Here is a 24,298-nt window from a genome sequence, read left to right as displayed (position 1 = left end):
CAGGCACCCCTGACTGACTTTTTATGCTTACCATTACGCTCTCTAAGTACGTTCATGTCATTGTAAATGACAAAAATTCATTCTTTTTCTGACTTAATATTCCATTGTGGGTATATATTCCATCTTCTTTATCTGCTTATCAGTCAGTGAACACTTGGGCTGCTTCCATATCTTGGTTATTGTAAATAATGCTGTTGTGAACATAGGGATGCATTATGCATGAATTAGTGCTTCTGTTTTCTTTGGGTAAATACCCAGTAGTGTAATTGCTGGATTGTAGGGTAGTTCTGTTTTTAACTTTTTGAGGATGCTCCATACTCTTTCCTAGAGTGGTTGCACCAGTTTGCATTCCATCAACAGTACACAAGGGTTCCTTTTTCTCTGCATCCTTGCCAACACTGTTGTTTCTTGTGTTGTTGATTTTAGCCATTCTGACAGGTGTTAGGTGGTAACTCGTTATGGTTTTGATTTGCATTTCCCTGACGATGAGTGGTCACAAGCATCTTTTCACGTGTCTGTTGGCCATCTGGATGTTGTATTGGAGAAATGTCTGTTCATACCTTCTGCCCATCTTTTAATTAGATTAGTTGTTTTTCGGGTGTTGAGTTTTACAAGTTCTTTATATATTTTGGATTCTAGCCCTTAATCGGATATGTCATTTGCAAATATCTTCTATTCCATGGGCTGCCTTTTAATTTTGTTGATTGTTTCCTTCGCTGGGCAGAAGCTTTTTATTTTGATGAAGTAAGTCCCGATAGTTTCTTTTTGCTTTTGTTTCCCTTGCCTCAGGAGACATGTCTAGAAAGATGTTGCTATGACTGATGTCAAAGAGGTTACTTACTGTGCTCTCTTCTAGGATTTTTATGGTTTCAGGTCTCATATTTAGGTCTTTAGTCCATTTTCAATTTGGTTTTGTGTTGGTGTAAGAAAGTGGCCCCGTTTCATTCTTTTGCATGTTACTGACAGTTTTCCCAGTACCACTTGTTGAAGACACTTTTTCCAATTGGATATTCTTTTCTGCTTTGTCTAAGATTAATTGACAGTGTAATTGTGGGTTCATTTCTGGATTTTCTTTTTTTTTAATTTTTTTAAATTTTTTATTTTTATTTAAAAAAAAATTTTTTTTAATGTTTTATTTATTTTTGAGACAGAGAGAGACAGAGCATGAATGGGGGGAGGGGTAGAGAGAGAGAGGGAGACACAGAATCTGAAACAGGCTCCAGGGTCTGAGCTGTCAGCACAGAGCCCGACACGGGGCTCGAACTCACGGACCGCGAGATCATGACCTGAGCCGAAGTCGGAGGCTTAACCGACCAAGCCACCCAGGCGCCCCCATTTCAGGATTTTCTATTGTGTTCTGTTGATCCATATATCTGTTTTTGTGCTGGTACCGTACCGTTTTGACCACTACAGCTTTGTAATATAACTTGAAGTCTGGAATCGTAATGCCTCCGGCTTTGCTTTTCTTTTTCAAGATAGCTTTGGCTATTTGGGGTCTTTTGTGGTTCCATACAAATTTTAAGATTGTTTGTCCTAATTCTTTGAAAATTGCTGTTGGTATTTTGATAGAGATTGCATTAAATGTGTAGATTGCTATGGGTAGCATAGACATTTTAACAATATTTTTCCAGTCCATGTGCATGGAGTGTCTTTCCATGTCTTTGTGTCCTCTTCTGTTTCTTTCATCAGTGTTTTATAGTTTTCAAAGTGCAGCTCTTTCTCTTCTTTGGTTAGGTTCATTCCTAGGTATCATTGTTTTTGGTGCAATTGTAAATGGGATAGACTTCTTAATTTTTCTTTCTGCCAGTTCATTATTGGTGTATAGAAATGCAGCAGATTTCTGTACATTGATTTTGTATCTATGACTTCACTGAATTCATTGGTCAGTTCTAGTAGTTTTTTGGTGGCGTCTTTTCAGGTTTTCTATATTGAGTATCGTGTCATCTGCAAGTACTGAAGGTTTTACTTCTTACCAGTTTGGATGCCTTTTATTTTGTTTCATGTCTGATTGCTATGGCTAGGACTTCCAGTACTGTGTTGGATAACAATGGTGAGACTGACATCCCTGTCTTGTTGCTGAACACAGAGGGAAAGCTCTTAGTTTTTTCCCATTGAGGATGATACTAGCTGTGAGTTTTTCATTCATGGCCTTTATTATGTTGAGGTATGTTCTCTTTAAACTTACTTTGTTGACAGTTTTATCATGAATTGGATGTTGTACTTTAACCTGCATCTGTTGAAATGATCGTATGGTTTTATTTTTTTAAATTGATGTGATGCATTACATTAATTTGCAAATATTGAACCTCCTTTGCAACCCAGAAATAAATCCCACTTGATCATGGTGAATGATTTTTTTAATGTATTGTTGGATTCAGTTTGTTAGTATTTTATTGAGGATTTTTGCACCCATGCTCATGAGGGCTTTTGGCCTGTGGTTCTCTTTTTAGTGGAGTCTTTATCTGGTTTTGGTATCAGGGTAATGTTGGCCTCATGGAATAAGTTTGGAAGTTTTCCTTCCTTTTTTGTTTTTTAGCATAGCTTGAGAAGAATAGGTATTAATTCTTCTTTAAATGTTTGGTGGAATTTGCCTGTGAAGCCATTTGGCCCTGAACTTTGGTTTGTTGGGAACTTTTTGATTACTGATTCAATTTCTTTGCTGGTTATTTGTCTAAGTTTTCTGTTTCTTCCTCTTTCAGTTTTGATAGTTTGTATGTTTCTAGGAATTTATCCATTTCTTCCAGGTTGTCCAATTTGTTGGCACATAGTTTTTCATAATATTCTCTTCACTGTATTTCTGTGGTGCTGGTTGTTTCTCCACTCATTTGTGATTTTATTTGAGTCCTTTCTCTTTTTTTCTTGGTAAAGTCTGGCTAGAGGTTTATCAATTTTATTGATTTTTTTTTTTTTTTTTTAAAGAACCAGCTCTTGGCTTCACTGACCCATTCTATTATTTTTTTAGTTTGTGTATCATTTATTTCTGTTGTAATCTATATTATTTCCTTCCTTTTGCTGGTTTTTTGTTTTGTTTGTTGTTCTTTTTCTAGCTCCTTTAGGTGCAAGGTTAGGTTGTTTATTTGAGATTTTTTTTGCTTCTTGAGGTAAGCCTGTATTGTTGTAATCTTCCCTCTTAGAAGTGCTTTTGCTACATCTGAAAGGTTTTGGACCACTATGTTTTCATTCTCATTTGTTTCCATTACTTTTTAATTTATTAAAAAAAAAACACATTTTTTGAATGTTTATTTATTTTGAGAGAGCATGTGTGTACATGCACAAGTAGGAGGGGGACAGAGAGAGAGAGAGAGAGAGAGAGAGAGGTGGAAAGGGAATCCCAAACAGGCTCCATGCTGTCATCCCAGAGCCTGACATAAGGCTCGATTTCACAAAACATGGGATCATGACCTGAACCAAAATCAAGAGTCAGACACTTAACTGAGCCACCCATGTGCCTCTACTTTTTAAATTTCGTCTTTGATTTCTGGTTGACCCATTCATTGTTTAGTATGATGTTTTTTAATCCATGTATTTGTGGTCTTTCCAGATTTTTTCATGTGGTTGACTTGTAATTTCATAGTGTTTGGTCAGAAAAGATTCATAGTATGATTACAACCTTCTTGAATTTGTTGAGGGTTGTTTTGGGGGCTAATGTGTGATCTATTCTGGAGAATGATCCATGTGCACATGAATGTGTATTCTGCTGTTTTGGGATGGAATGTTCTAAATATGCCTGTTAAGTCCATCTGGTCCAGTGTAGTTCGAAGCCTTTGCTTCCTTGTGGATGTTCTGTTTAGATGATCTGTCCATTGATGTCAGTGGGGTGTTAAAGTCCCCTACTGTTATTGTATTATTATCAATTAGTTCCTTCATGTTTATTATTTACTGTTTTATATATTTGGGGGCTTTCATGTTGGGTGCATAAATATTTATAATTGTAGTATCTTCTTGTTGGGTTGTCCCCTTTATTATTGTTGTTTATTTTTATTTTTATTTATTGTAATGTTTATTTTTGAGAGAGAGCTAGCGTGAGCAGGTGTGCACACAAGTGTGGGAGGGGCAGAGAGAGAGAGAGAGAGAGAGACAGACACACACACACACACACACACACACACATACACAGAATCCGAAGCAGGCTCCTGGCTCGGAGCTATCAGCACAGAGCCTGATGCAGAGCTCAAACCATGAACTGTGAGATCATGACCTGAGCTGAAGTCGGACACTTAACTGACTGAGCCACCCAGGCACCCTGTCATCCTGTGTCTTTTGATTGGAGTGTTTAGTTCACTTATATTCAAAGTAATTATTGGTAACTATGTAATTATTGTCATTTTACTACTTGTTTTGTGGTTGTTTCTAAAGATTTTCTCTGATTCATTCTTGTCTTTCTCTCTTTCATGGTTTGCTGGTTTTCTTTGGTGATATATTTGGATTTCTTTTTCTTCTTTGTGTATTTATTACTGGTTTTTGATTCGTGGTTACCATTAGGTTTGTGTATAACATCTTTTGCATATAGCAGTCTATATTAACTTGATGGTTGTTTAAGTTGGAACCTATTCTTTACTCCTTTCTTCCTCACATTTTAGGTATATGGTGTCATATTTTACATCCTGTTGTTAGTTTCTTGACTGATATTTTACAGAAATATTCATTTTTACTGTTTTTGTGCTTCCTACCTTCATATTGTCATTTTTGGTCTTTCCTTTCCACTCAGAGTCCCCTTTAATACTTCGTGCAGGGCTGTTTTAGTGGCCACTAACTCCTTTAGTTTTTGTTTGTCTGGGAAACTCTTTCTCTCTCCTATGCTGAATGGTAGCCTTGCTAGATAGAGTATTTTTGGCTGCAGGTTTTTCCCATTCAGCACTTTAAATATATTAGGCCACTGCTTTCCGGCTTGGAAAGTTTCTACTGAAAAATCCGCTGGTAGCCTTATAGGGTTTCCTTTGTATGTAACAGCCTTCATTTGTCTTGCTGCTTTTAATATTTTTTTTATCACTATATTTTGCCATTACAATACATCTTGGTGTGGATCTGCTTTTGTTGATTTTGTCGGGGGTTCTCTGTGCCTCCTGGATCAAGATATCTATTTCCTTCCCCAGGTTAAGGAAGTTGTCAGCTATTATTTCTTCAAATAAATTCTCAGCCTCTTTTTTTTCTCTTCTTCTGGGATCCCAATATGAATGTTATGTTTGATGGAGTCACTGAATTCCCTAAGCTTATTCTTGTTTTGCATAATTCTTTTTTCTCTCTTTTGTTCAGCTTGATAACTTTCCATTACTCTTTTAGGCCATTAATTTGTTCCTCTGCTTCTTCCAACCTGCTGTTTATTCCATCAAGCATGTTTCTCATTTCATTTATTGAGCCCTTTATCTCTGCTATGTTATTCCTTATCTCTGTTAATGGTCTCACTGATGTCCTCCACTCTTTTCTCAAGTCCAGCTAGTATCCTTATGATCATTGCTTTAAATTCTCCATCAGCTGTGTTACTTAAAACTGTTCCACTCAGATCTCTGGCCATGGCCTTCCTGTTCTTTCATTTGGGGCAAATTCCTCTGTCTTCTCATTTTGTCTGAGTCCCTGTGCTTGTTTCTGTGTGTTAGGACAGTGACCTATGGTTCCTGGTTTTTGAGGGTAATGACTTTATGGAGAGGTCACATAGTGCCCCGCAGTGTAGTATCTCCTGTTCCCCAAGGCCTGGCGCTGCCAGGAATGTCTCCACCGTGAGCTGCGTGTGCTCTGCTGTTGTATTCTGGCCACTTTACCTTTCAGGCTGATTGTCTGCAGAGGCTCTCTTTGCCTGTTGTGGGCAGTGTTTGGTCCTTGGCCTGAATGTGATGAGTTTTAACTGGGTGTGCCCTGATCTGCTTGTAAAATGAGACCTGTTGCTGCTGCCACCCAGAACTGAGGCCTTGAAAAACTCCTGGCTGGGGGGATGGAGGTTAGCAGGGGTTTAGTTTGGTCTTTCGGGGGAGGGACCTGCTGCACTGGGACTGTGGCAAGTGTGACTGGGAAGGGAGGTTCTTCCAGAGCATGGTGGGGGGGCGGGGCGGGCGGGGAGGGCTTAGTGTCAGCATGTTAGGTAGTGAGTGTTGGTGCTGTCCTGGTTCCCACAGGTGGCTCCTTGTTTACACTGCAGGGCAGAGGGAAGGCAATGCTGGTGGCCAGTGTCTTTGTTCCCAAGGGGGTCTCTCTGTGAACACTCTCTTTCTTGGACATGCTCTGTGATGAGCAGCTAACCTCCCTACTGTGTGCCTCAGGCACTCGTCAGATCTTGTTTCCACGCTGTAGGTCTGTTTTCTCCAAGAGCAGCAGCAGTGTCTTCTGATCTCTACCAGAGCCACTTACTCTGACCTTTAAAACTCCAGGCTTTAAACCCTTCGGGTGGTAAGAACTCAGGAAATTTGGAACCTTTTGCTTTGCGAGCCAGTTGCTCTGGGGATTCTTCTCCCCTTGCACTGCCCTGTGTGCCAGTATGTCTCTTGCCCTGCCCTCTTCAGTGACTGCAGCTCCCTCCCTACTGCAGGAGCCACATTTTCTCTCCCAGTCTGTGGCTCTGCTCTTCCTCCTCCTTCATGTGGCCTCTCCTCTGCTGCTAGTTGTGGAGTTTGTTCTGCCAGTTCTCAGATCAATTTCTAGGGTATTTGGGATGACTTGATAGTTATCTTGTATTCGTGGGACGAGTCAAGCCTCGGGTCCTCCTAGTCCGTGGCATCTTCCCCTCTCTCCTCTGATGTGTAATCGTTTTTGAGTTTTGCTGAATTTTACTTGTAATATTTTATTAAGGAATTTTACATATCTATTCATGAGAGATGGTGGTCTGTTTTCTAACTTTATACCATATTTGTTTGGTTCGTTATCAGGGTAATACTAGTTTTATAAAAAATGAATTTGGGATACATTAACTCCTCTGGATTTTTGAAGAGATTGTGTGGACTTGATGTAGGTTCGTATTTAAACATTTGGTAGCCTTTATCTGTGAAGCTATCTTGGTCTGGAGCTGTACTTTTTGAGAGTTTTTAAATTACAAATTCAATTTTTTGTATCTGCAGGGTTTTGTTTCTGATATTGGCAATACCCATACGTTGCCCTTTCAGCAATGCTTTAGCTGTGTCTCTGCATTTTTGATATGTTGGTTTTTCATTAGTTCAGTGCATTTTTAAGTTTCCCTTGATATTTATTTTTTGATCCATGGATTATATAGAAGCATGTTACTTAGTTTCCAGGTGTTCATTGATTTTCCTGTTATCTTTCTCTAATTTCTATTATGATTCCAGTGTGGTAGAAAACATATCCTTTATTATTTCAATTCCCTTAAAATTTTTAAATGTGTTATTTATTTAATTAATTTATTATTTTTTTTGAGAGCGAGGGAGAGCTCAAGCGATCACGTGTGCACAAGCAGGGGAGGGACAGAGAAAGGGGGACAGAGCATCCAAAGCAGGCTCTGCACTGAGAGCAGTGATCCCAGTGGGGGGCTCAAACTCACAAACCATGAGATCTTGACCTGAACCTAAGTTCAGCACTCAACTGACTGGGCCACCCAGGTTCTACTCTCTTCAATTTTTTGAGGTTTGTTTTGTGGCCCAGGATATGGTCTATCTTGGTATATGTTCGATGAACCCTTGAAATGAATTTGTATAGTGCTGTTGTCTGGAGTGTTCTATAAGTTGTCCATATCCCATTGGCTGATGATATTGCTGAGTTCTGTATCCTTGCTGATTTTCTCATTGTTCATTTATTGACAGAAGGATGTTGAGGTTTCCAGCTCTAGTTGTGGATTTCTCTATGTCTGTTTTCAGTTCTATCAGAGTTTGGTTCATGTGTATTGCAGCTTTGTTGTTTGGTACAAACACATTGAGGATTGCTGTAAGTTTTTGTATATATATATATATATATATATATATATACACATATATATATATGTGTGTGTGTGCATATATATATACACATATATATACATATATATATGTGTATATATATATATGTATATAAAATGGAGGTATCATATGATTGAGTCACGTTATCCCATCTACTTTGTTAATCTGGGTTTTCTTAATTGGTATATTTAGAACATTTACATTTTTAAGCTTATTGACAAATCAGGACTTAAGTCTGTCATTTTGTTTTCTCTCTGTTTTTTGTTTTTGTTTCCTTCTCCCTGCCTTCCTGTGGGTTACGTGAATATTTTTTTATAATTTTGTTTGGATTTATTTTTAACTTTTTTGAGTATATGTAGTCTTTTTAGTGGTTACTCTAGGTTTGCATTATATATACATAACTTATCAGAGTCTACTGGTGTCATTTTACTAAATAAAGGTAAGTGTAGAAACCTTCTATCTCTCTTTAGTCTCCCCTAATTGTCAGGTAATTAAATATTTCGTCCACTTACATTTAGAACCATATCAGTGACAGTGTTATAATTTTTTTGATCGTCACATAAGTTAGAAACTTGAGCAAAAGAAAGCCTATTATATTTGCCTTTATTTTTTGTTACTATTTCTTTCCTCCTTTTTGATGTTCCAGGGTTTCTGTTTTTAAAAAATCATTCCCTTTTTGTTGAGAGAATTCTTTTAGTCATTCTTTTCAGGTATGTGTACTGGTGACAGATTTTCTTAGTTTGTTTTTTTAATTTTTTTTTTTTAACATTATTTTTGAGAGACAGAGCGTGAGCAGGGGAGGGGCAGAGAGAGAGAGGCAGGCACAGAATCTGAAGCAGGCTCCAGGCTCTTAGCAGTCAGCACAGAGCCCGACGCAGGGCTTGAACTCATGGACTGCGAGATCATGACCCGAGCCGAAGTCGGATGCTCAACCGACTGAGCCACCCAGGCGCCCCCAGATTTTCTTAGTTTTTGCTTCATCTGAGAACGTCTTGATTTTGCCTTCATTCCTGAAGGTATTTCCACTGTGTGTAGGGTTCTGGGCAGATACTCCTTTTCATTCAGACCTTGAAAATTGTGCCACTTCCTCTGGCCTCCACCATTTTTGATCTGAAGTCTGTCATTTTTCTTGTTTATTTCATACACACACACACACACACACACACACACACACACACTTTCATAGGTAGTGTACTGTTTTCTTTCACCGCTTTCAAGATTCTGTCTTTAGTTTTCAGAAGTTTAGTTATGATATGTTTTGGGATAGGTTTCTTTTTCCTGTTTGGGGTTTGCTCAGCTTCTTGAATCTATAGACTTCTATTTTTTACCACATTCGGGAAATTTTCAGCCTTCCTTCCGTGTAATACTTTTTCAGCCCTCTGGGGCTCCTCTGGGAGTCTGATGACATGTGTGCTACATGTTTTGTTAGAGTCCCACAGGTCCCTGAGGCTCTGTTCATTGCCCCCCCCCCCACCCATCTCTTTTCTCTCCATTCTTCAGAGTAGGTAATTTCTGCTGTTCTGTCTTCATGTTGACTGATCTTTTTCTTCTGCAATCTCTATTCTAACTTATCCACTGAGTTTATTTTGATTATTGTATTTTTTGTTTCTAAAGTTTCCACTTGGTTCTTTATATCTCCTATTTCTTTGTTGAGTCTTTCTGTGTTTTTCAGTTGTTCCTAGGGTGTTTGTAATTATCAGCTGAGCCATTTTTCTCTTGGTTTCTCTAAAACCTTTGCTAGATAATTCTGACATCTCTATCGTCTCAGTGCGGGCATCATCTCTTTATCTTTTTTCACTCATTTGAGAAATGATGAGTGATTTTCAGTTGAAACCTGGACGCTTTTGTGTTACAAGCTTTATGTGCATCTTATCTAATGATTGCTTCAGCGGGCTTTCTGTGATAGCACTCTGGCAAAGGAGGTGGTATTAGGTTGAAGTAGAGGTCCGGGCTTCTGCCCGTGAAGCATGGGGGCAGGGGGAGGTTGGGGCTCCTCGTTCCTGCTCTCCACCTGGTCTCCACTGACACCACAGCAGCTTTGTACCGCTGGGTGATGTTGAAAGTCCTGATTCTGATACTGTCCCAAGGGCGAATTGGAGGGAGCCGTCTTCACTACCAGGGGCTGGCATACAAGTCCAGGTTCCTCACCTGATCTTTGCTGTGGGATGAGGTGTGATTGTTATCACCCCACATGGATGAAAGTTCCAGCTCCTAATCCACCTTCTCTAACACTACTCCGAGTGGGTGGGTTGGGTGCCCCATTACAGCCTGGCAAGGGGAAGTTTAGGCTGCCTACTTGGCCTTTGCTGGCCTAGGGGTCTGGGAGTCATCGTTTTTCTGTGGTGTGTGGCTAGAGTAGAGAATTACTGTCTAAAAGTTTTCTGTCTTGCCACGCTGGTCTTTTGGCTGCAGAAAGCAGGCTTTCACTGGGGCTTTATCCTATTTGTTGGTGTTTCCAGGTTGCTAGCTTCTTTAGCTCTGGACTATCTGAGGCACAAAGAAAACCCAGGGAACTTGCCACAGTGTCATTCTTTGGGTTCCGCAGTTGCTAGCTTGTCTTTTCCTCTGTCTTTCACTGCCTTCTTATATTTGTTTTACAGACAACGTCCAGGGCTTTTCTATTTCGCAGAGGAATGGGAGGAAGAACCTCTCCTCTGTCTTCCCAGAAGTGAAAGTCTCATCTTTGTGTTAGAAAGATGTTTTCATGGGGCCTAGAATCCTGTGCTCTATACAGTGTGAGAAGAACATTATTCTTCTAATACCTGAAAGGTGTCACTGTGCTGTTTTCTGTTCTGTGTTGTTTCTGACAAGAAGTCTGTTGTCAGTTTTAGCTTTGTTTCTGTATACATGTTTTGTTTTGTTTGTTTGTTTTACTCACTGCTTTATGATGCTGTCTTTATCACTGTCCTAAGCAGTCTGACTAGTTTTTTGTGTAGTTTTCTCGTGTCTTTTTCTGTTTGGGACTTACTGAGACTCTTAGATCTGTAGACGTACCGTTTGAAATTTGCATGACTTCTAGTCACTTAAAAAATTTTTATTTTTGTCATTAGAGTAATGTTAAACTTTTTGGTGCGCAGTTCAATGAATTTTAACACAGGTATAGATTCATGCAAACCACCACCTTTTCAGGAAACAAAACCGTAGCATCATTCTAAAAATCTCCTTTGTGCTCTCTATAGACAGTCATTATTTCCTGAAATACTCTGTTCCTTCATACCCCAATTATATGTATTTTTAGGGACTAACTTGGAGTCCCACTGCTCACTGATATGCTAATGTTTTTGTTGTTCTCAGTTTGTGTGTGTATGTGTTTCGTTATGGATTATTTCTGTTGCTAAGTCTTCAAGTTCACTAATGTTTTCTTCTCTTCTGTCTAATCTGTTATTAATCTCATCTGTGTTTTTCATCTCAGAGATTCTACCTTTCACCTGTAAAGTACATTTGGATCTGTTTCCATGGCTCCCCCTAACATGCTTTTGCTTTTTTCTACCTCCTTGAACACATGAATGTGTATATAATTTATTTTTTAATGTCTTTGTCTCTTGATTTTATCATCTGTGCCATTTCTGGGTCTGTTTCTGTTTATTTTCTCCTTGTTATTGGTCATTCCTGCATTTTTCATGCCTTGTAGTCTTTAATTAGAATGGTATGTTTTTGGGTGTGGAAGGTTTTTTTTTTTTTTTCTTTTTGATTTCTATAAATATTTTTGAGCTTTATTCTGGGACACAGTTGTATCAGTTGGAAAGAGTTTGAACCTTTCAAGGCTCTTTGTGAGGCAGGTACTGAGCAGGATTTAGTTTAAGGTGAGTTTCTCAATCTCAGCACTACTGATGTTTGGAACCAGATAATGCTTTGTTGTGGGGGCTGGCCTGGGCTTTTTGTAGGATGGTTAGCAGCATTTGTGGCCTCTACTCACGGGATACCAGTAGAACCAGTTAGTCATGAGCTAAGAATGGTTTTCACATTTTTTAGAAGTTGTAAAAAGGAAGAAATGTGTAACAGAGACCCCTGTACATGTCCAACAAGACCAGAATATTTACAGAAAGGCTTTGAACTTCTTGTATGGAGACTTTTTTTTTTTTTTTTTTTTTTTTTACTGTTTGAGACAAATGGTAGTATAAGAGAAAACCTATTTTTCCCAGTATAAAGAGTAGTTAAGAGCACAAGCTTTGAAAATGAAGAAAATATTTGAATTCAGCATGTGTCATCCACTTAATTTGACATTGGGCAAAGTTTTAACTCTCTGAGTCTCAGTTTTTCTCTTATGAAATTGAGCCAGTATATATTGATCACTTAGGCTTGTTGGAGAATTAGGTGAGAACGAATGAAGCTAGCTCGAGGTGTGACGCACAGTAGCCATTGTCATTAATTCATTTCAGGAGTGTGCCCCTTATTTAAAGTAGTCCATGGTGTCTGTATAGCCATATTTTGCTAATTTGGAGGATTATCATCTGTTATCTTTCAGGTCACGCAGAAGGATTTTGTATGATGTGTACCATGCAAGCACATATCACCCAGGCACTCAGTAATCCTGGGGATGTTATTAAGCCGATGTTTGTCATTAATGAGATGCGGCGTAAGTATCATCGCTAGTAATTTATTTCAGTATTTATTAGGTAATTGGTCTTAATGGCCCAACTGGTAAAAGATGAGCCCCTGGTGTATTGCAGAAAACAAACGTCTTATCATACGTGGATATATCTTTAATTCATAACAAATTTTCAGTAAAATGTTTAGTATAGAAACACATTTTGAAACCCTAAAAGATGACAGTGTAATAAAGTATTCAGTTTAGTATAAGCAAATTTAAATTTTTAAAAGTCACTTTTTTAATAAAATCATTGGTAAGTTTTACAGTGATTTTTTTCCCCTTACCTATTTGGATTTCTATGCTGAGTTATACTATAATATTGTCCCAAAGGTTTCTTTAAATATTTTTGGATTCATTTCAATTCAGTGAATGAGTATTTACTTACAGCATCAGGAATTATCAAACTTGAGTTAACTCTACTCTTAAAGCAACATTTAAACTCATAACTGAGCAAATTTGTAGATAAATTTTGCTTTTTCTATTTAATTTTTAAATGACTTTAAAATTTTCTTTTGCATTATAATGATCCTGATAGGGTGCGTGAAATTTTTTAACACACTTTCTGTGTGTTTTTGCAGTAAACTTTTACATCATCTTAATTAACTGAGTTAGGAGAAAAAAATGCATGCAAATAAAAAGGAAACCCTAACTGTTAATCTGGAATCTAGCTGCGTAATTACAGGGGTGGATAATTATACAGTGACAATCTATTATCCTTTTGCCTAAAAAGCTGCTCAAGATTAAGAGGTGTTCTATTGGCCCTTGGCTTTATTAACAGGCCAGAGGAGACAGTGCAAACATTTTTTAAACAGTGTCGGATCCCGGCAGAATTTTAGCCAGGGGTAATTTTGTTTGTTTAATTTTGTGTATATAAAGAATGATTAATATTTTTAAACTTTAAGGAAATGTCATTGCTGTTTGCACCCATATTCACGAGCTCACATAACCCCCTGACATGTGGTTGGATCATGAGATTGCCATTTGTGTAGGCAGAACTGGCGGAACACTGGCAGTTTCCTGTGACTCCAGCGAATTTGTATTTCTATATATTCATCTATAGAACTTGCTCTGTTAATGCTTTATTGTGACATTGTTTATACTCTTGCGTTTCATTATGTCATTCTGTCTTGCAGCTGCTCAGTTAGAAATAGGGCTGCAGGATGCGGCGTGTTCTGTGGGTTATTGGGACAGAAGCGTAGACATTTATGTTTGCCGTGAATTCTCTTAGGGAGCCCTAGCACCAAATTTAGTAGGATTGTGGGCACTAACGTAACATTGTGAACAAATTTTTGAGACCATACAGCCCAAGTTGAATTTAGTCAGCTATAATTTTATTAACTTGCTGATGACCTAGAGTCTCTGGGCTCTCAGGAGCTCTAGCCCACATGCACTCGTAATGGTCTTCAGGGGCATGGTTCTAGCCATTCTCAGGCAGTTTGTGTTAGTCAACTCATAAAGTAATTACAGGCGTTTTCTAACCGACAGGTGGTCACGGGATGGAACGTCTGGGGGGATGGGGGCACAGCCGAGGTGGATTGTATGTGATGATAAAGCTCTGTCTTCACTTAAACTTCACAGGTATAGCTAGGCACTTCCGCTTTGGAAACCAAGAAGATGCCCATGAATTCCTTCAGTACACTGTTGATGCTATGCAAAAAGCATGCTTGAATGGCAGCAATAAGTGAGTACAGCAAAGCATCGCTCACGTCTTCCCTCGACATCGCTGGCTTACCGAGTTCAGTCTCGCCTTTTATGATGAATGTGCAGAGCTCTGTGTTGGCTTCACTTTTGACCTCGCCCTGCCTCTTCCTCACATGATTGCCATTATTTTTAAGTGGCTAGGGCCGCTTGGGTGGCTCAGTCAGTGAAACGTCTGACTCTTGATTTTCAGCTCAGATCATGCTCTCACGGTTCGTGAGTTCAAGCCCCACGTCGGGCTCTGTGCTGACAGTGCTAAGCCTGCTTGGAATTCTCTCTCTTCCACTCTGCTCCTCCCCCTGCCCCTCCTCCCACGCATGTGCACACATGCTCTCAAAGTAAATAAAATAAACTTGAAAAAAAAATAAAGTACCATGTAAAAAAATAAAATGGTGAAAATATTTTAAAGGTATGCTTACTGTAACAATTTGGATTTAATAACCGGTGTCAGGGATTGGATATTGGTTTTGCCGTTACTTAATTTCTGAGCACCAACATCCCTTTGCAGATCTAAAACTAACCACTTCTCCTTTCTAGTTGTGCCCAGCATTTTTTCTGCTCATCTCCAGCCTATGAAATTTGTGTGTGTTCCCTGCATCTTAGTCTGGTCAGTTACCAATTTCTGCAGTTTCTTCCTTAAAATCTAAATGCAGACTCAAGAGGAAGATTGCAAATGCAACTAGGTACCAAATGCCAACCCACTTGCTGTTGCCTGAGCACAGCTGGTACATCTCCTGTTCTGCTGGCCCTGCCTCGGCTGGGCTCCGCTTGCCCGGATGACTGACCCCAGAGCAGAGGAGAACGCTCCGTGTCCCCTGCCTTCACCAGCGGGGCCACACGCCCAGCGGCTCAGTCTTGCCGCTTGCTTCCAGCACAGGTGCCTGCCTCAGTGTCAGGTCCCTTCTCAGTACCGTCCTACCTCTTTCGGGTTGCCTCCCCAAACCCTCCCTGCGTTCTGGTCCGGACAAGACTATTCTCCGGTGGCCTCGCATTCTGGTGTCTTTTTATTTTGTGGCTTCTGATTTGAAGTCTCGTTCTTTTATAGAAGTCCATGCTCTTAAAGCTTTGTCACGGCATCTGTAATTTTTGTTGAACTCTTGTCTCGTATCACTTTGTTTTTCAGATTAGACAGACACACCCAGGCTACCACACTCGTTTGTCAGATATTTGGAGGATACCTAAGATCTAGAGGTAAAGTCTTGTTTAAAAGTTGGTAAAGTGGGGGCGCCTGGGTGGCTCAATTGGTTAAGCGTCTGACTTCGGCTCAAGTCACGGTCTCATGGGGTCTTGAGTTCGAGCCCTGTGTTGGACTCTGTGCTGACAGCCCAGAGCCTGGAGCCTGTTTCAGATCCCTTGTCTCCCTCTCTCTCTACCCCTCCCCTGCTCACACTCTGTCTCTGTCTCAAAAATAAATGAACATTAAAAAAAAAAAAAGTTGGTAAAGTGATACATGCATGTGGTTAAAAAAGTGCAGGCGGACAGGGTTAGCAATGGAAAGTGTGCCTCCCAATCCAGCCCCGACTCCCAAACCCCTTCCTCAAAGGCAACCCATGTCTCAGTTTGTAGTGCATCCTTCCAGCACTCTCCTGTGCATGAGCACACTGGGAGTACATTGGATAGGCCTCTCTCATTTTTCTCTTAACATTAGAAATCTTGGTCCATTTCAGTACATGTGGGTAACAGTCTTTCACAGCCGAAGTAGAATTCCCCTTGAGCCCCCTTGTAACAATGGATAATGAGGTTGTCTCAAACTTTTTGTTAGTGTTCTTACTGTCAGTGAATATCCCTGTGCAATGCCTTTATGTTCATGTGAAAGTGTAGAAGTAGGATGAATTCTTAGGATTAGAATTTCTGCATGAAAGGGTATGTGTTCGACATCGTGGTACTGCCATGTCGTCCTTCCAGGAGGTTCTACCCGTTCCCTTTCCAACCAGCAGTGTGTGTGGGCTGCATTCTCGACACTGACTCACACTGTGTGTGGTATTACAGTTGTTTGCCCCATCTGAAAAAAAAAAAAAGTACTTTAATTTTTTATTTTGAAGTGGTATTTTTGTGTTCTGTCGTTTCAGTAGTTGGTAGTGCCATAATGATGACTCTTTGCTTATTCTTTGCATTTTATTTTTGTTTCAGTTAAGTGTTTAAATTGCAAAGGTGTCTCAGATACGTTCGATCCATATCTCGACATAACGTTGGAGATAAAGGTAAGTTTGCTAATTGTGGTGGTGAGATCAGGAGAAGGCAGTCAGACTTGATGTAACTTCGTCTGTAGTTCATTTATAAGTCAGACTTTCACGTGCTACACGTGAAAATCTTACTACTCTGAGACTTGATTCAGAGGAGATCATGTCAGATTTGGAGCAGGTATCTTACAGACGTAGAACACTTAATCTTTTTCTCGCCTTTGACTTTTCACTTGGCATCATGACAAAACCAGAATCTGATGCCTGGTTTAGCCCAATTTAGATGATGGTAATTTTTTAGAAACTCTTTGGCTCCTCGCATTGTCTCAGCTCCTATTTTTTGTTAAGCTTTTTATTTTTCTGATTACAAATGTACTCCGTGCTTAACGATAGAAGCGAGAAACATTGCGGACTCGTAGGCGGTCCCGTCCCTCAGAACGAGCCCTTAACGGTGTGATAGAAACTGTTGCAAGCATGTTACTCATGCTTCCAGACCGGCGTGACGTCTCAGTTGGGCGCGTGACCGCCTCACTGCGTGTGCGCGGGGACGGCCGTGCCGTGAGCGGCCGCCTGGCTCCTGGCTGGTGCGTGTTTGGTGCGTCCGGTTCCATGCTAACTTAAACGATGCTGCAGCGAGTGACTCCTCACGGACGGTTCGCTTTAATCTGCTTGTTTCTTAGCCAGCGGAGATCGCTGGTTGTGTACGGGTATGAAAGTGAACATCGTGATGACAGGAAATGTTCTTTTTCCCAACCCACCCCCATCTGCTTTCATACCTTTGAGCCCTCTTTTTCCTTTTTTCTATCAAGTGTCAGTGAGAGGTGCTGTGGCGCTGACGCTTCTCCTCTCTCCCCAGGCTGCTCAGAGTGTGAACAAGGCGCTGGAGCAGTTCGTGAAGCCCGAGCAGCTCGACGGGGAGAACTCGTACAAGTGCAGCAAGTACGTGGTCTGCGCGGCGGGGCTGGACTCTCCTTAGCTTTTCTGTCGCCCGGAAGGCGCGGGGCCCCTCTTCCTCGAGGGCCACAACGCCTCGTGTCTCAGTGCTCACTCTCTCTCGAGGGTTGCCCTTGGGAGACACAGCGGGCGCCGCCTTCCTGGGCAGGTTTGCCCTGAGCGGGAAGCACACAGCAGCCGCCGCGTGGGAAGGCACGGCCTGGGCAACCGTCCGTGGCGGGCGGGGGAGGCGGTGATGGAGTGGGAGTCCCCCTCACCCGGGGTAGTTAAGGCTCTTTCTGGTTCTTACCCAGGATTTGGGGTAGTATCTGCTAGAAACCTCTAGTTTTGATTACTCATTCATGTGTTTGCCCGTGAAGTCAAGAGAGCCTGTATTTTAAGAAAGTCCTATTTCATAGGTTTTAATAGATTTTCACTTTAGCGTCAGGTGGTGTAGGTAACCATTATGAGGTACTCGTTTTGCCAGGAAAGAAGTTGCCTACTACCGTAGGCATTTCTCCTTCGTTGAAACTCCATGGACATTCTAATCTTCACTTTTATTCCTTTTGTCTGTGGATAGGGCTTTGTCTGCAAAGAATTGTATCAGCCTGAAAATTTCAGTTTGTTGTGAACTGAGAGAAGTTTGTATTAACCTAATTTTAAAATTACCAGTTTACATGTGGCTTCTCAGAAATTGTTCTAGCTTCCTTTTTTCTTTCATGCTAATTGAGTAATCTCCCCTGTATTGTAAGTTTTAGTATTTTCACTGTTGGTTGAGAAGGCTGCTGTTTCTTAGCTAGTATCTTTCTCTTGGGTTTGGTGGGAAATGTTTGAAAGACATAACCAGGGAAAGACTAAAATACCAAAAATGTGTGTGTGTGTGTATATATATATATATATATGTCTATATATGTCTTCCTAATCCTTTGTTTCTGTTCATTTCAAGGTGTAAAAAGATGGTTCCAGCTTCCAAGAGGTTTACTATACACAGATCCTCTAATGTTCTTACACTTTCTCTGAAACGGTTTGCAAATTTTACTGGTGGAAAAATTGCTAAGGTATGTAGATAATACTATTCATAACTTCTTATGTTGAGTCTTCAAGACTTAAGTGTTGGTGACTAGTAAGGGTTATGAATGACCTGGCTGGACAGTTCTGTGGCCAGGTCTTCTAAGTTCTCCTAGTATTCGCTCGTGGGCGAAAAAGTGTCAAAGCGTTGTGCTCGTGATGGTCTGTGTGTTTATGAGCGCGTGTACTTTGTGTCTGCTTTAGCTGGCCAGACTCTGTGATGATAAAACTGGTGCCTGTGCTGTGCGTTTGGGCCTCAGCGTCAGTGAAGGTGGGGACAGACAGGGAGAGCCGGTGTCACTTGAAATATTCGAAATCCAAAGAGGACGTCCCTGCTGGATCTCGCTCTCTTTTCACCAAAGCGTGTTTTCCTGTTTGTTTGTGGGTTTTGATGGCAGCACACTGAATTTTCCTGTTTTCTTTCTACTTTCCGAAGAGTGAAAGTATCAGAAATGAGTAGCACGCAAGAGACTCCACAGTCTCTTCCTGAAATAGTAGAAGTAAGTGAGACTAAAGTCCAGAGGTAGCCTACCACTGCTCTCTCTCTCGGACGGGTTCAGACGATTCACTTGAGAGGAGATCCTCGTGTGTTTAGAGGAAATCAAGAATGCAGTGGGAGCACGTTGAATAGGTGCGGGCGCAGGCGGGCTCCGGGCCAGTCATGTCTTCTGACACGCAGCTCAGCGTGTTAGGTCTCCGCGGGTCTCCACGTGCTTGTGCAGAATGATCTGTGCCCTCGGAAATGATGTTCCTTTTTCCCCTCTCCGTTTCTGTTTAGGATGTGAAATACCCTGAGTACCTTGACATCCGACCGTACATGTCTCAACCAAACGGGGAACCGATTATTTATGTCCTGTATGCAGTACTGGTCCACACTGGCTTTAACTGCCATGCTGGCCACTACTTCTGCTACATCAAAGTAAGCTGTGCAGATTTTGCTAATAACTGTTTCTCAAGGCAGCACTGGCATTCTTGGGGGGCAAGGTGGGACTTTCACAGTTAGGATATGAAAGCCCATTCTTCTTACGTTTCTCTTGGTTGGTGTTTCCTCTTGAATGCTGTCTAATCTCTCTTTCATTGGCTCTCTTTTGCAGGCTAGCAATGGCCTCTGGTATCAAATGAACGACTCCATCGTATCTACCAGTGATATTAGATCGGTACTCAGTCAACAAGCTTACGTACTCTTTTATATCAGGTATCCTCAGGAAACGCATTTTCGCATTTTCTGTTACGCCCTTTCTCTTCATCTCATCGGCATATTTAAATTCAGAATTTGGTTGTTTTTAAAACAGCAGCTCAGAGGTGCCAACAGAGTAAGGAAGGTCGTGTTTTGAGTACGGATTAGGAGTTTGACTTAGCTCCCAGCTCCTTGGCAGGTGGACAGTGAAACACGCAGAGGAAGGGCAGGTGATGGCGGAGGGGGGGCTGCCGCTGCTGGCGGCGAACGGCTCGGGCCTGGGCATGGAGGCCTCCCGAAGGGGGACTCTGAGGACCCGGGTGTGGGCGCCTCTCTACCACCGAGCACAGGCAGCCGGTGACCCTCCTGGGCCGGGCTTGGGTGGGCGCCACTCACTCTTCTCCTGTGGCTGCTGCGTACTCTGACTCACTAATTCCATGTCTGGTAATGCGCGGCCTTGGAAAACGACTAACGTTTGCTCTGTGGCGTTCATTCATAGTAGCCGAAAGCTGGGAACATCCTAAAATCTCGGACGTCAGCAGGATGAGCTCATAAATTATAGCGTATCCATGCGTCGGACTGCTATGCAGCTGTTAAAAATGATTTTTATGATGCCTTTTTAAAAAATTTTAACATTTGTTTATTTTTGAGAGAGCACGAGCAGGGGAGGAGCAGAGAGAGAGGGAGACACAGAAACCCAAGCAGGCTCCAGGCTCTGAGCTGTCAAGCTCAGAGCCCGATGTGGGGATCGAACTCACGAGCCACGAGATGACGACCTGAGCCGAAGCCGGAGGCTTAACCTGGGCCACCCAGATGCCCCAGTGCCTTTTTTTTTTTTTTTTTTTTTAAATGATACAAGAAAGCTCAATATATACAGAGAAAAAAGCAATTTGAAATTTTTCACACTGGTATTGAAAACATCATTATAGGCTAAAGCTTGGAGAATATTCCAGTAAATCTGAACAGTAGATGTCTCTGATGGGTGAGGCGAGGCACAGTATTTTTTTTTTTTTCTAACTTCTGGATGCAGATTTTCTGTAATGGCATGTATTTATAATTAGAAAAAATGTAAACAGAAAAGAAAAATATCCTTCAGGTAGCGTCAGCTTCAGAATACACAATTTAAAATACCATTTGATGGGAGTTCAAGTCCCACGTTGGGTGTGGAGATTGCTTAAAACTGAAATTAAAAGAACAAAACCTTTGCACACTTACCTTTGTTGTAAGCACCTGCCGCCCACCTTGACCCAGAGGGGACCCTGTGCAAAGCTCTGCATTGCAGCTACCTATGAGGGGCTAGAGATGAACCTCTTCTGGGAAGATGCGCTGCGAAACCCTAAGCGCTGTCACTATCTGTCCCCAGGTCCCACGATGTGAAAAATGGAGGTGAACTCACGCATTCCACTCACAGCCCCGGCCAGTCCTCGCCCCGACCCGTAATCAGCCAGCGGGTTGTCAGCAACAAACAGGCCGCATCAGGGTTTATGGGACCACAGCTTCCCTCTCATGTGATAAAGGTAATGTTGCACAGGTAGCATCATCCCTGTGTTGTGTTTGCTTTCGCGTCGTTCAGAGCCTCTTGCCAACGTTGCAGCAGTTGCCGTGTCCTGGTACGACTGGATTTCTTGTCCGAAAAGATTCTTCCAGCCGTGTTTTATAAAATACTTCAAACACACAGATTTCAGTGTGTGGAAGTAACGATGAGGAAGAAAGTCCAGGTATAAGTAGGTTTAAATGCTAGAGCTTTCAGCTCTCACTTTGGACCTGCGTTCACTTCGGGGACTAAATCTTTGGCGGGTGAGTGCCAGACTCCAGGAGGGCGACCCTTTCGCAAAAAGAATTCTTTCAGTGTGTCCACCTAGCCCCTCAGTAGCGTGGCTCTGTCCGCCATCCAGCTGGGTCGGGCACACTCCCCGGTGGCCTCTTGGAGAATCCGTGGTCTGCTTGGGTGACAAGCCGCCCGAGTCTACAGGAGGGAAGGCCTGACTTGTGCTCGCCTTCTGGGGTGACTGCGGACAGCCGGCCCGCGTGTGGAACCGCCCCCGCCACTGCGGCTTTACCAGCCTTTCAGTTCGAGTGTAGTTTGTCTTGAATCGACAGACTGTCGAGCTGTACGCTGTGTTTTATGGACGTCGGACAGGGTTTGGGATGGAGCCAGAGTCACAAATCAGATGCCTCTGGGAGCTGGGAAGATCACGGGCTCCCGCACTGGGCTCTGCTTAACAGTGACATCAGGACACTGGCCGGCTGGAGAGCACGTGCCCCGTGTGGCAGGTGGCTAATACTGATGGTTCAAGGTGTTTGGTTTTCCTTACCATGAAGCCTTCCAGTGTTTCTTTAAGAAAACTTCGCGAAGGCCAAACAGAACTGCTCTGTGAACGAGGTCTCACCCGTGACTGCCAGTTTGCCCCTCGAGGTTAGAGCAGCGCGGGTGGGGTCTGGAGCAAAACACCTGTGAGTAGGACTCAGAAGTGACAGGGCAGGAGGGGGGCATGGTGCCTGAAGCAGCTCTTGTGTGTCTGCCCGTGTGACCCGTCTCCCCGGCTCCCTTGGCCAGTGGTAATTCTCCACGGGCTGGCGCTCTGTCTGTACAGCATTGGGCTCCCGAGAAACACAACCGAGGTGAACGTACGCGTCTCCGTGCCTCAGGGGGCCTGTTCGTTTCTGTCAGATCGGAGCAGAAAGGATCCGGTCTGGGGTTGCTCTCTGACAGCAATAGTTGTCCCAGTGTGTTGATTAACCCATGGAAAGTTCATGGTGGTCGGGAGTGGACAAGAGGAGGGGGTGTTTCTCGGTGTGGGGAACTTGGTATTCCAAAAAAGAAAAAGATGAGCAAGATGGGAAGGGCCCCCCACCAGAGTGGGTGCTATGTCTGTGACCATCCCTGAGGCTCTCAGCAGCTGAGGTCTTCTTTCTTCCAGAACCCACCTCACTTAAATGGGACCGGACCATTGAAAGAAGCACCGAGCAGCTCCATGTCAAGTCCTAGTGGAAATTCCAGTGTCAGCCGGGCCGGGTCTGTTAATGCTTCGACTTCTGTTCAGAACTGGTCCGTTAACAGGCCCTCTGTGATTCCAGAACATCCCAAGAAACAAAAAATCACGATCAGTATTCACAACAAGTTACCTGTTCGCCAAGGCCAGTCTCAGCCCAGCCTTCACGGCCCTTCTCTGGACACCCCGAGCAAGCCGGTTCCCTCCTCCACCGTCACCAGTTCTGCAATGCAGTCTACCTCGAGCGCATCTATGACGGCAGTTTCTAGCAAAGTCACGAAGCAGATGACCCCGAGTGAGTCCTGTTCTAAGCCTGTGATGAACGGCAAGTCCAAGCTGCGCTCCAGTGTCCTGGTGCCCTACGGTGCCGAGTCGTCCGAGGAGTCTGACGAGGAGGCAAAGGGCCTGGGCAAGGAGAACGGTCTCGGTACGATCGAGAGCTCGAACTCTTCCGTGCAGGATGCTGAAGACGACGAGGCCTCTCCGCTCGAGCTTCGAGAGCCTGTTGCTCTAAATGGTGCTGAAAGTCCAGACAGCGACCTGAAAGAGAACGGTCTGCCCTGCGATGGTGCCCGCTGCCCAGTCCAGCCTGCCCTACACTCAGAAAATCCCTTTTCTAAGGCGAACGGTCTTCCCGGAAAGGTGAGCATTTTGGGGGTCAGGCAGGGGGCGGGGGGGAGCTTTGCCTCGACTCTCATGTACAGCGCTCACTTGGCTGGATTTCAGGAGGCGCCCAGCGGCTGCTAGAGCTGAGAGAGCTTTGTTTTTTGTTGTAGTCGATGCCCGCTCCCCTGCCCCCTCTCCCGGAAGACAACATCTTAGAGACCTTCAAACTCGGCAGCAAAGTGAAAGGCGCCACCGAAGAGACAAGGTAAGACGATCAACAGCGAGGCAACGAAACCCCGCAGCGGGCGATCATAACCGCGCCCCGGCGGGTACGCTCTGTGAACTCTGCGTGAGCCTTCCCGTGAGCCTTGGGGAACCTGCGTGGACCTTACCGTGAATGATGTGAATCACCTGGAGAATGTGTTAAGTGCCTCTTAGGAAAGAAAAAATTTATCGGGCTGATAATTTTCCCATGAAAACGATGTCCTCGAGGTAACGTTTTCTCCTGCCCAGCCTCGTGTCTCTGGCTTAGGGATGTCACAGCCCGCTTCTGAATCGGACACCTAGCACTGACTGTCTCACTTAATCCTTCTAATGACAAACACATTGAAGACTCGTTGAGGGTATAGGGCAGGGCTTCTGGACTCTACCAAGTTGCAAATATTTTGTTATGCTCCTTGTACAATTCTGAAATTGCATTCATAGATGAGAGTGTATCTCCCCATTTAATGTTTTGTTTTTTTAATTGGTATGTGTATTTTTTTAATTTTTAATTTTATTTCCTTAATGTTTATTTTTGAGAGAAAGAGAGACGGAAAACAGTAGGGGAGGGGCAGAGAGAGAGGGAGACACAGAATCCCAAGCAGGCTTCGGGCTCTGAGCTGTCAGCACAGAGCCCGACGAGGGGCCCAGACCCACAGACCGAGAGATCAAGACGTGAGCCGAACGTGAGTCGGATGCCCAACCGACTGAGCCACCCAGGCGTCCCTCCAACCGACTCAGCCACCCAGGCGTCCCTCCAGTTTACCTTAAAGAGGAGACAGCCTGAACCCTCAGTGACTTTGTAATGATTCTCCTGTTGTTTCTCTCCGAGTCTAGCTTAGTTTGCCCCCAAATGTAATGTGTGTGAGGATGGCCGTAGATGGTTGTATAAACACAGCCACGTGTGTATCGTAACCGAG

General features: G+C 43.0%; 1 protein-coding gene across 3 annotated transcripts in view; it reads left to right on the top strand.

Moving 5' to 3' along the window:
- Positions 1-24,298, top strand: part of USP42 (ubiquitin specific peptidase 42) — a 76,939-nt gene that overhangs the window by 45,066 nt on the left and 7,575 nt on the right. For all 3 annotated transcript variants that reach the window (XM_058711083.1, XM_058711081.1, XM_058711082.1), the window contains 11 exons: positions 12,337-12,447; positions 14,041-14,143; positions 15,284-15,351; positions 16,291-16,361; positions 17,197-17,279; positions 18,220-18,331; positions 19,120-19,260; positions 19,436-19,536; positions 20,882-21,035; positions 22,440-23,153; positions 23,288-23,382. In XM_058711083.1, coding sequence (XP_058567066.1) covers positions 12,337-12,447; positions 14,041-14,143; positions 15,284-15,351; positions 16,291-16,361; positions 17,197-17,279; positions 18,220-18,331; positions 19,120-19,260; positions 19,436-19,536; positions 20,882-21,035; positions 22,440-23,153; positions 23,288-23,382 — 1,753 coding nt within the window. The remainder of the gene's footprint in view (positions 1-12,336; positions 12,448-14,040; positions 14,144-15,283; positions 15,352-16,290; positions 16,362-17,196; positions 17,280-18,219; positions 18,332-19,119; positions 19,261-19,435; positions 19,537-20,881; positions 21,036-22,439; positions 23,154-23,287; positions 23,383-24,298) is intronic.

The sequence above is a fragment of the Neofelis nebulosa genome, chromosome 18 (assembly GCF_028018385.1).
Source record: "Neofelis nebulosa isolate mNeoNeb1 chromosome 18, mNeoNeb1.pri, whole genome shotgun sequence".
Taxonomy (NCBI): Eukaryota; Metazoa; Chordata; class Mammalia; order Carnivora; family Felidae; genus Neofelis; species Neofelis nebulosa.
Note: the sequence above shows the minus strand (reverse complement) of the source record. Positions and strands in the feature narration are given on the sequence as shown.